At 33.6% G+C, this 12,869-nt stretch overlaps 1 protein-coding gene across 1 annotated transcript in view; it reads right to left on the bottom strand.

Annotated features, from left to right (window-relative positions):
• The window catches only part of MYO3A (myosin IIIA), a 187,334-nt gene that overhangs the window by 90,707 nt on the left and 83,758 nt on the right, over positions 1 to 12,869 (bottom strand). Inside the window, exons 9-13 of the mRNA XM_049777537.1 lie at positions 9,481 to 9,580; positions 7,922 to 8,038; positions 6,528 to 6,632; positions 6,340 to 6,423; positions 3,474 to 3,676 (exon numbers count right to left, since the gene is read on the bottom strand). Of these exons, the coding sequence (XP_049633494.1) occupies positions 3,474 to 3,676; positions 6,340 to 6,423; positions 6,528 to 6,632; positions 7,922 to 8,038; positions 9,481 to 9,580 (609 nt within the window). The remainder of the gene's footprint in view (positions 1 to 3,473; positions 3,677 to 6,339; positions 6,424 to 6,527; positions 6,633 to 7,921; positions 8,039 to 9,480; positions 9,581 to 12,869) is intronic.

Raw genomic sequence — 12,869 nt, 5'->3', positions numbered from 1 at the left:
GAAATAATAATACTTAATTATCAATGTGTGATTTAAGAGAGATAAGAAATGCAAAGTACTTATTGGCACAGTGCTAGTCACAGAGTAGTTGTTCTATAAATACATATTTTCTCCCTTCCTCCACACTGGCCATCTGCAGATGAGTTCAGAGTGTATTTTCAGGTCCTCACCAGACTCAACAGGATGAACTCATTGTAGGTGAGGAGAAAAATGAAAATGAGACAATTAGGATTTATATTTAAAAGAATTTTTCAGCATTAACTTTAATAGAGTATTTTTTCCTCAAAACAAGAACCTTTTAAAATTTTTTAAAAAAAAGTATTCTATTTGTTACAGAAGGTATTAAGCCATAATTTATATAATGAAAAATACCTTACTGGTGAAGGGAACATGACATTGATGGTGGTATAAGTATAGGATAACTATATTTCTGAAGCTCACTAGGAATAATATAAATCATGGTGCCTAAAAAATAATTTTAAAAAGAGTGAACACAGAAACCATAGTCTTACCATAGTCAAGCATGAGCACAAAAATGAAATCCTGGTGATGATTAAAAAAGAAAAAAAATGCATCATTAGAAATATAAAATTTACTAAGAGCAGAAGTTGGAGTGAGATGGCACGGAGACAGAGAAAGTGGGGAAAGGAGAAAGAGTGAGCATTCTATTTTTTTTTTTTTTTTTGGTTTTTGGGCCACACCCAGCGATGCTCAGGGGTTACTCCTGGTTGTCTGCTCAGAAATAGCTCCTGGCAGGCACAGGGGACCATATGGGACACCGGGATTCAAACCAACCACCTTTGGTCCTGGATCGGCTGCTTGCAAGGCAAACGCCGCTGTGCTATCTCTCCGGGCCCACATTCTATTTTCTTATAAGAAATAGATTAAGTGTGTTTTAAAAATCTAATGTGTCTTTCTGGTTCTTCTCTGACACCTCAAATCAATTCTTTGCTTCTCTTTGTCTTTCTCTGTGACCTTAAAAACAAATGTTCACAGACTTGAGTTCCCTTGCTCTCTAACTTTTAGCTGGATCAAGCTAACAGGTAGCAACGCAGAAGACGGGAAGGTAGAGTTGGTGGTGCATTTCTCATTGCTCTCGCTTCACAGGGATGGTGTTCCTGACAGCCCCAGCCAAAGCACAGCTCCCTGGGGCTATTTGTTCCACCTGCCCTTCCAAGAGGGGCAGAAGCTGTCTCTCACCACTGTCAGAGTAACTCAATTTAGTTCTAAAGTGCTCTTCTGAGCTATGTAAACAGTCCTTCTCTGAGCTAAATCCTTACATTTATTCTTTCCTTTCAGTACCCTGATTGATACTGTACATTTGTACTTAGTGAATAGTAAGTTCTTAACAATAATTCTTTTATTGTACCTACCAAACACATAAGCAACAGAACTGTTATAAGCCATGTAATCTCAATAACAATAAAAGAAGAAAACACTTTAAAGAATTTTTATTGTATTTCTAATAACTTTTCTTTTTAAGGTCCACCCCAAAAAGGTTCCTTAGGATATATAAAGAAGTAATTAAAATTTAGGAAAAGAAAAAAAAAACAGATGTATAGCAAGGAAAAAGATGTTTTTCTTGAAAATTTTAAGGCAGCTGGATTGAAATTATAACTAAGTTGTACTTCAGTCTGATGGGAAATTGGGTCTTGGACTGATTTTTCCTAGTAAACAATGTTGAAAACTCAGAAGCATCCTTTTAGGCCAACTGAATTAAAGCTTACTCAATTTATCATATGCCTAAAATACGACACTTTATTGTGCTATTTTCTAGAACACAGCCCACAATATTTTGATGAGCATAAATGAGGTTATTTCTGCGGTTTCAAACCTGGAGCTTCCCTCACTGAACACTTTGAATATCTCATTGAATTCTTCCTTGGGATGCTATAGGAATGGAGCTTCTTCACATAATGTCTGACAACACATTGTCAATTGTACCCTCACCGGTGTGCAGAAGAGTGGCACCACTGGCATGCCATGATTTAGCCCCATGGGTAGTTCTCCAAAGGCCTAAAGAGAAAAGCTTCCCACACAGCTATGTGAACGGGACAAACTGAAGAATCAGTTATGTCTCCTCATTTACTTAGGGTCCCTTGGATCTTTTGATAATAGTAGAGACATGTCTAGACACAAAGTAGATAGCTGCTTTACTTTACTGAACTTTACTTTACTTTACTTTACATTACTGAACATTCTTCTACATTTCACGGTCTGTGCTAGATTTTATTCACACTATTTCTGGAACTATCAAAATTGCTGTCAATAATAATGGCTTAAGTTTACAGATAGGATTTTAAATCAATAAGTAGGTACTGTTGCTACTTCCATTTTAAAGATGAAAAATGGACATGAAGGGAGAATAATCATAATCACAGTGTGTTTGGAGACTGATATCCTGTAAGGATCTTCAGGGTTTAAATATCTTCCCAAAGTTAAAACCACATTTCAAAACCATATTTACCTAAAAATCACTCCTTCAATATTTTGAACTAAGAATCAAAATATAATTTTTCATATCAAGGATTGAACTTAAAAGTTAATTTCAGCCAATTTATATTCAAAATTCACTCATAAAGTGAATAAAGGTTTATTTAAAGTTCCTTAATACAATTATAGTATGCTAATAAGAAATCCCATGTTCCCCCCAAATTATAAAATAACTATATATAACTATATAGATGAAAGACTCTAAGTTACCAATCTTTCAAAAATAAATAGTATTTGAACAAAAGTTTTCACATAAGAAAAAAGGAAATATTGTTTTGTAATCAATAAATCGGTAGAGAAGTCAATATTATACATCTACAAACTACTAAAGAAACTCATTCACACTAATACCAAAATATGCTATGGGTCGATTACATAATCAGGCAGTAGGAAGAGCAATGTTAAGAGTCTAGTCCTAGATCTTTAAATTAGTTTCTTTCATATAACCTTTGAAGAAGCAGAATTAACTGAAGTTTTGACTTATATATATGACCATCAAAATAAAAATATTTCTAATTAAATTTTATATTATGCACAGAAAATATCTCTCTCCAAAAATAGTTCAAATTCATCCTATTAGCACCTCTATGATGGGTTTAGCTTATCTATTCACTCTTATAAGTGTGCTTTTTCATTCGCTTGCTTTTGGGCCACTCCTGAGCACCACTTGGGGGACCATATGTGGTACTGGGGATCAAACCAGGATTGGACTCATGCAAGGCAAGCATCCTAAGTGCTGTACTGTCTCTTTAGCCCCTCAATATCATAAGTTTTAGGCTATTCATTAATTCCTTACCAGATAAAACAAATGTGTGAAAATAAGACAACAAGCAAATGCTTAGGTATTTCTTATTTTTTTTTACAATAGGGAATGTCCTGTGCATAGTATAAATATCAATTAAAATAATTTTATGGACAATATAATTAGTATCATCATTTTTGAAGCTTCTCAGTAAAAACAATGATTACTATAAACTTACATGGCTTGATAAATAACTCGGGATTTCTCTAGAAGGTACTCATAAATTTGAGCTCTCACTACAGATCCAGAAGAAGTAAATTTTATTTCTAAGTATTTTCCAAATCGGCTGGAATTGTCATTTATAATAGTGCAGGCATTGCCAAAAGCTTCCACCAAATTGTTCACCTGTAATATCTTCTCTTGTAAGGTTTTGTTATTAGCCTAGAGAAATGACCAAGATTTGAAAGCATGTTAAAAATGTAAATTTTGCTTATCTTATTTCTAATTTGATAAGTACTGTAGTGAGAAACATAGGCAACCATATCCATGTTGTGATAAAAGATGTCCCAGTCTTCCCTATTATTTCTTCTGTATATGTAGTCACCAACTTGCTATTTATATTTCTATTGTTTAGAAACATTCCATGATACCTCTATTCAAATATAATTCTGTTCAATGTCTGTTTTAAAATACTAGTTATAGTCCATGAATATTAAGGTACACCTCAAATTTTGTTATTCCCTCCTCTACTTGCCTAGACCTCCATCTAAATGTTTTCCAAATCCAATATCACTTTCCTTGAAAACTGTTAAGGCTGAAGCAAATTCTGCCTTCATCTTTTCCATCTTATATTTTCCTCCCCTTAAACCAATGTTGTAGGTTTTCTTTCCTTTACCACTTTCCTTAAATTGTACCATATTTGGGATCAAAAAGCCACTCCTATAGGAAACTGGTGAAGGTTACACTGGTGGTGGGGCTGGTGTTTCAATAATTAATGCTTGAAATGACTGTATTATGAACAACTTGATAAACTGTGGTATTATAGTAAAAAAAATTAGGGAACAAAAGGCCATCACATTTAGAAAAGCACCTTTCTAGATGTTTAACAGGCATCAGCTATTCACATCTTGGTAGGATCTGAATCAAGAAGATTATTTTCAATATAATATGATTGCTGAAATCAGTTGTATTAATAGCCTGGACAGTTGATAAGGAAGAGAAATATATTCCTATTTATTTATTCCTATGTTATATTACAGAATATAGACTATATTGGAATATGGGTGAACAGGAGAGAATGCATTTTCAGTGAGAAGGTGATAACATGCACAAACTGGGTATCTCCTGCAAGGGTTTGAAGGGGTAAGAGAAGAAAAGTGCGAGAATACATGGATCTTTAAAAATATCCAGACATCAGTTTTGTAATGTACCATTAAGGATGGGGAGAGGGAGAAAGCAGGGGTGGATCTGAAGAGACACTTTGTGGAGGTTCCTAAGAAATTTGATGGTGGTAAGGTGAAGAAACTGGGTACATCAAAACCATAAATATTAATGCCTTTTAAACATGTTATATAAATAATAATAATTATTATCCTGTGAAAAAATGTCTAGGCCCAGATTTGCTCCCATAAAATAATCAGACCAAACTTCCCTTTCTATATTTGGTAAACGTTTACCAATGACATAAGTGAAAGACAGGATACAGTCTGATAGAGTTAATATAATCATCAACTATAATTAAGAGGAAAATTTACCAAAAATACTCACATGCATATTTTTGGAAAGAATATCAGTTCCAAATCAAATAAATACAATGAAGGTACTTAAGGAAGACTTTCAAGATTCCAGAGTTGGCTAATCTAGTTTATGCACTCTTTAGTAAGCCAAGATAACCTATAACTCTACTCTAGTTCTCCCAAAACTACAAATGTAAAACTACAGCTTGAAAACTAGAACACCTCAATAAAAATTGATTAGAAGTCAATCATAAAAACAAAATTCCATCTTATTTTATGGACTTAAAGCTTTTCAGAAATAGACTTCTCTCAGTGTCAAGAAGGAGGGAAATGAGCACAGGTTTCTGGGAGGAGTTGTGATGACAACACAGCAGCATTCACTTTCCTGCTCCACTGCTGCCGACAATGAAGTGGCACCATGTGATGTAGGGAAGGAATTCGGCCTCCCACACTCCAAACATGTGCTCAGTCCTTGGAGCTATCTCTATAATCCTATCTAGCCAATTTTTAAAAAAAATCATATGAATGTTTACTGGATCTACAGATTACTTTGTGGGGCAACTGACATCTTAATTAATATGAAGTCTTTTCACCCATGAAACATAGCTCATCTCCTTTTCATTTCATTTTTGGGGGAGGACTACATCTTGTGGTGCTCAGGGATTACTTCCTGGTTCTGCTCTCAGGAATCATTCCTGGAAGACTTGGAGGACCATATGAGGTTCCCCGATTGAATCCAGGTTGGCTACTTGCAAGGCAAATGCCATACCCAGTGCACTATTGCATCAAATACCTTTCATTTCTTTTATCATCAGTTCACTTCACAGAATATAAATCTTGCATGTGTTTTATATAATCACATATTTGTTTATTTATTGCAATGACATAGGCATCAAATCCACATCCTCACACACAAGGCAAGTGCCCTCCTTCTGAGTTACATCTACCCCTCTTTAGTAAGTTTTAGGTTTAAATTGCCCTTTTTTGGAGGGCTGAGTGACTAAATCTCAATATAAAATTGATCATCGCTAACATACACTATGTGAAAATAATTTTTACAAACTGCCTCCCCTATAAACTGCTAATTTTTCAAAAGCACCTTGAAAAAATATTTTGTAAATGCTATGAAGATTAAAATCATTTTTTAAGAATTGACTACGAAGACTGAGAAAAGTTTGACTATCCTTAACATAGAGCCTATGTTTTTTATATTGTCTCTTCCACTTTATACTGACAAAATATAACAAGTGTTGTATAGCTTATGTTCATTATATATATAGAAATTGGTATATAGAGATACAAGCAGTTATAATAAACTCTAGCATAAGACAAATATTTTTATTATGGCAGAGAAAGAATAAATGATACCTTTCCAAGTACTGTCAGCTGCTGAACTAAAAGATGAGCACTTTCCGTCTTCCCAGCACCACTTTCCCCAGAAATAACAATACACTACACAGTGAGAAAAGAAAACTGTGAAAAGACTTCTCTTCACAAAATTCAGCAAACACAAAAGATACTGAGAATACAATTTCTAAGAATGTGGTCTCCCTTACCTGATCCGAATTATATGTGACCATAGACTGATATCCTATGTCAGCTACTGCAAAAATGTGAGGAGGATTGGCAGTTCTCTTTGATCCAATGTATAGTTTGGAATGCTAAAGTTTAAAAAGAATATTTTGTAGGGTTTTTTGTTTAAAACCCTTGATTATTTTCATATATTCCTCGACTTTTTAAGCAAAATAGTATCTTATGCTACCCAATGTCACACACATATAACACATATACACAAATCAGGCCCAATTATGTTAAACAAAAAGTCTGATACAAGACAGTCCCAAACATATTATGATATATTGGGATCACACTGGAATCATAGAGAACTCAAGATTATTAAATGCTACTATGTTTTTAATTAAGATGATGTACAAAAGCAACATACATATTTTTATTTTTGGTTTTGGGACCATATCCTGGCTTTGTGCTCAGGATCACTTCTTGGCACTTGAGGGGGGGGTCATATGCAGTGCCAGGGATTAAACCAGGACCAGTTGCATTAAAGTCAAGTGCCTTAATATTTGTACTATTCTGATCTAAGACATCATTTCATTTACTATATTTTGGATATAATAATATTTAACGTGAGTAAACTTTTCTTTAACGTCACTTAAAATATATTTGTATATGATGTTAAATATCACAACTATTTGACAGAATTTCACTAAAGCCTACTGTATCTCTTGATTCATAAATATCATTTTAAAATAAATGTTTAGGTGGTAGAAAATGACAAAATATTATTTTCTTAAATAAAGAATAACTATAAAAACATGATAGCAAAATAATTTTCTAGAGTACACAACTAGCTGAAAAAGGCAAGGTCCTATTAAAAATGAAAAATTAATTACCAAATTATTTGAAATTGAAATTAAGTTATTACCATTTAAGTACTTAAATTATTTGGGATTGAATAATAAATGGTTATATATTTGTATTCATAAAATATAAATGTCTGATACAAAAATACAACATACAAAAAGAAAATTTTAACTCATGTGATGCTCTAAGGCCATTAAATTATATATTACTTAGACAAATAATGTAATTTTACTCATGATTCTACTATATTGGTTTAGAGATAAATTACATATACCTTTAGGCATCTGCTCATTGATAGGATATAATAAAGTCCAGTAACCAGTGACTGAATGCAATTAAAATTCTGCTACATAAATTCAGGAAAAAAAGACTACAAACTGTATCCATGTTGGTTTTTCTTTGCTTTTCTACTTCAGTGTCTTACAAACACCATATAACTGCTTATTTAAGATAAATAAAATAAATAAAAAGTCAATAAAATTTACTTTGGCATTATATAAATTAATTTAGGTGTTTGCATAGTATAGTTATTTATACAAAGTAAATAAATGTAGGCCACACTACCTACCTCTGTAGAATAAAGACCAAGATTTTGAAAAGGATTAAGAGCAATGAGAATATCTCCCACATAGATATAAATCTGATCTCTGAAATAACATTTCTCAAGTTGTTCCGAGACTGTATTCTGTAATAAAATTTAAAATGTGTTCTTAAAATTAACTTATACTCAATTACAATTAAAATAACAATAAATAAAACATCTGTAATATAGACCAAGGGTAAGAAAGAAATAGACATATTGAGAATAAATATCTAAGGTCAGGTCAGCAACCAAGTCTTCATTTACTTCCAACAAAATGAAGCAAAAAAATAATAATAAAATAAACCCAACAAGAAAAAACTAGAGAACATGGAGTGACTGTAATTTACCCCCAACCAAGATTATTTAATGGCTCTGTAGAATTTAGCAGCTTTTTATTAGAAAATAGGCTTAAGGCTGCAGAGTAAAATATTCTAGAAATATATTTTCATTGATGATAAATCATGAGCATATGGAATTAATTTAGTAGCACAAGAAATTATTGTTTATGTGATCTGGCAGAGAAGAATAAAAAGATCTAGAGTTTAAAGAAAAACAAAACAAAAAATAGAAACAATGAAAACAAACCAACTCATAGTTTAACATATATGTTAGAGAAATATCATTAGCAAAGCATTTTTTTTTATAACCCTTAAATCCAGGAGTTCGCTTCATTGGAAAAGCTGATAGGTGAAGATTCATAAAGGTGTTGACAAGCTCTGACTCGCAAACACAATTTGATTGCAAGATGTTTGATGTTCTCGAGAGATTATTTTGCTTAAGTATTTGAGTTGTTTATGCAACCCTGAATTTACCAAATGACTGCTTCTGTTGTGAAAATGCCTTCTGATTTTCTGCATTTCTGAATGAAATGCTTAGACAAATATAATTAGAATTAAAAAATAAAAGCCTGTTGATAAGGTTGGAAAGAGATCCTAACCATTTACTGAAAGGGACTATTGATTTCACTAATGGTCTTATTATTTGGAATAAAGAAGGATGTGGATAAAAGAGACCAATCCTTAATTTATTGACAGATTATCTTCACAAGAGTCATTAAAAATACTTCTGAGACTCCTAGGATAGAAGTTCCAAGGAGTATTCAATGCTCTAAGAAATTCATTCTGTGAGTACAGGTGTTCTGTGATCTAACCGAAAATACAAGCTGGGAGAATTGTGAAGACCGAACACCATAACTACAGAGCAGGAGATCCCGTTGGCCACTATGGGAGAGCGCCTTCAAACTGAACTCATTCCTTGGAACTCGCAGAAAGAATTCAGAGAAAGGTTCTTCTGCCCGGCAACTCATAGTGGTAGGAACACATACCTTTATAATTTAAATAACAACAAAGGGGAATAAGTGATACCAGGCTGAGTAAATTTGGAAATCGGAGTCATATGTATAAAATTTAAAATAGTGGGTTCATTGGGAAGTTCACAAATACAAACCCACCATGAGGCTTCTTTGTAATCAGAAAAATTCCTACTCCCATCAACTCTATAATTTTTAAAAGTTAGAATGTTTCTTTAATTATTGTTTTTCTTACCTCATCTAAAATTTCTAGAGTTGCCAAATCATCTACATCCTTTAGACTGGAAATCAGAGATCTATTGAAGGCACTTTTCTTGGTATGAAGGCGTTCATGTCTATGAAGAAATACAAAAGAATAAACTGTATTTTTTGAATACTTACAATTGTTTGTAATGAAAGTGAGTTATAGGTGATATATATGAAATAATAGTAATAAAAGTGTTATATATGTTTTATATATGTATATACACAATATATTTATATATATACTTTATAATACATCTTATAACATTTATTGACAAGACACTGACACATATATATTACTGATACATAAAAACTTACTCTTTCTACATATATTTTATCTAATGTAATACTCACCTATGAAGCAGATTTCCAAATTCAATGAAACTCACCAGATAAAGAATCCACAAAGATTAACAACAGTAAAACCAAAAACCCTTCAATAAATGGGGAAAGAAAATGAAAATACTCTTCTCTGAAAACAGGTAAAAGGCCAATAAATAATGAAAAAGTGCTTAATGTCACTTATTACCAGGGAAATTTAAGCCAAGATATCAAGATGACAATTAGATAACATTTCATACCAGAATAGAACGTACTACAAAATGAGGAATAAACTGTATTGATGGTGATGTAGTTTAAAAGGGATTCTTATCCATTGCTGGTGAAAATGTATGTTTTCCTATGAAAAACACTATGAAGATTTCTTGAAAAAGTACAAATGGAGTTTCTATATAACTCAGCAATACCACTTATTGGTATCTACCCGCAAGATATAAAAACATACATTCAAAAGACAAGCAGAAGAAAGACAAGATTGCTAGAACATGGAATCAACCTAAATGTTCAATGACAGATGAGTGAATAATGAAAATGTGGTACATAAACACAATGGGACACTATGCAGCTATAAAGAACGATGAAATAATGAAATTAGCTGCATTTTAGAACTGGAGAATAGCATGCAGCTAATTTCATTATTTCATCGTTCTTTATAGCTGCATAGTGTCCCATTGTGTTTATGTACCACATTTTCATTATTCACTCATCTGTCAGCAGAAGAAAGACAAATACCAGATGATCTTACTTTATCTGTGGTATACAGAATAACAAAAAAAAAGGTAATGCAAGGAACCAAAAAGGAGATATCCAGATTACCCTAGTACCCAGAATATAAAACTAAAAAGAATAAGGAAGAAAAGAAATTGGGGTATGGGGAGAAAAGAGCAGACAGAAGTTACCAGACAAAACTCTTATCCCTGCTGGTGGGAATGCCGTCTAGTACAGCCTCTATGGAAAGCGATATGGAGGTTCCTTCAAAATCTGGAAATTGAGCTCCCATTCGACCCAGCTATTCCACTCCTAGGGATATACCCTAGGAACACAAGAATACAATACAAAAACCCCTTCCTCACACCTATATTTATTGCAGCACTATTCACAATATCCAGGCTCTGGAAACAACCAAGATGCCTTTCAACAGATGAATGGCTAAAGAAACTGTGGTACATATACACAATGGAATATTATGCAGCCGTCAGGAGAGATGAAGTCATGAAATTTTCCTATACATGGATGTACATGAAATCTATCATGCTCAGTGAAATAAGTCAGAAGGAGAGAGAGAGAGACGCTGAGTAGTCTCACTCATCTATGGGTTTTAAGAAAAATAAAAGTCATTTTTGTAACAATCCTCAGAGACAATGAGAGGAGGGCTGGAACTTCCAGCTCACTTCATGAAGCTCACCACAAAGAGTGGTGAGTGCAGTTATAGAGATAACTACACAGAGAACTACCATAATCAAGTGAATGAATGAGGGAGCTGGAAAGCCTGTCTGGAGTTCAGGTGGGGGTGGGGTGGGATGGAGGGAGATTTGGGACATTGGTGGCGGGAATGTTGCACTGGTGAAGGGGGGTGTTCTTTACATGACTGAAACCTAATCACAATCATTTATGTAATCAAGATATTCAAATAAAGAGAAAAAAAATTAAAAAAAAGAAGTTACCAGACAAATGAAGCAAGAATCTCAAACACAATGGCAGTGTAAAGCGGTGGTATAACTTTATATCTGAAGCACAGAACCAATTTAACTGCAAACATGAGATCCAAACTACAACAACCAAACTCAAAATGTGCCAGTGGTGTGGGAGGAAAACTGGGAACCTGGTATTGGTGTTGGAATATTGTGTGACTGAAACCCACCTATAAAAACTTTGCAAATCATGGCACATTAATTAAAAAATTGTTAAAATTTATTATTAGTCTGGTGTAGTTGATCGTTTTTATCTACTGCACTAAAAAGGTAAAAATATAAAAACGTTTTTTAAATTTAATTGCTTTATTTAAGCACTGTGATTACAGAATTGTTCATTGTTGGGTTTCAGTCACACAATGTACAACATCCTTCACTGTCATTGATTCAAGATGATCAGGGTTCAGTTTTTCTATAACAATTTTTGTCACTCTTTTCTCAAGTGAGATGTAAACTGAGCCATGAAAGATCATGGGTATACTGGCCCACACACAAGAAAACTGGCCATCTTTGGGGGAATGTGTAGTCTAAGTCCCCACTCTCCTGAAGCCATGCCTCCTGCCCCCATCACCCAGAATCACCATGTTCTCGATGACCCTGACTCATCACCCCTCTGCAATTCCCTTTGGGGACACTAATCTGACATACTTGAGGTATACTTGTTTTGGGGCTGATATTACCAGGGCTTCTTGGAGTGAGTGAAGGCACTCTTTTCTCTCATATCTTCCTTCTGCTGGGAAGCCTGGTAGCTCTAAAAGTCACTATAGTAGTAATAATCTTTGAATTTACGGGCTATTTCATTTTTTTCGTGCTGTCATCTCTATTAGCAGAATAGACAGCTAACAACAAAAGCTTAAACCTTCTGCCATTATATTAATCACTTCATGAAGATACAATAATTTTCACAAATGTGCTTACTACTCTACCCTTCCTTTTCTTTACTCTTTAAACTTTTTATCTTCTCTTCCTTTTTCTTTTTTATCTTTCTATTTTTCAATAAATTTGCTTTCATTTATCTGGAAACAAGTGTATATGGTCAACTATATTAACAATTGATGCTTTTTTTCAATCAATAAAGTTAAAAAAAAGAATTATTTTGAGGCCAAAATATTGTACAGCAGTTAGGGCTGATTCCCTGCATCAGATCCTCAGGCCCTAAACCAATGGTCAGTTGCTGATGAGGTGTGCAGACCTTTAGAACACTGCTTGGGAGGCTGACTCCCCCCAAAACCAATCATTTTATGTATCATTTGTTCTAAAGCTTTCTTCAAATTATAGTATATGATTTAATCTGTTACAGTGAGTCTAAAGGATTTGAATTCATTATACTTTCAATTTTTTCCAGGGTAAT

The sequence above is a fragment of the Suncus etruscus genome, chromosome 7, assembly GCF_024139225.1.
Source record: "Suncus etruscus isolate mSunEtr1 chromosome 7, mSunEtr1.pri.cur, whole genome shotgun sequence".
NCBI lineage: Eukaryota > Metazoa > Chordata > Mammalia > Eulipotyphla > Soricidae > Suncus > Suncus etruscus.
This window is presented reverse-complemented; position numbering and strand designations above follow the sequence as displayed.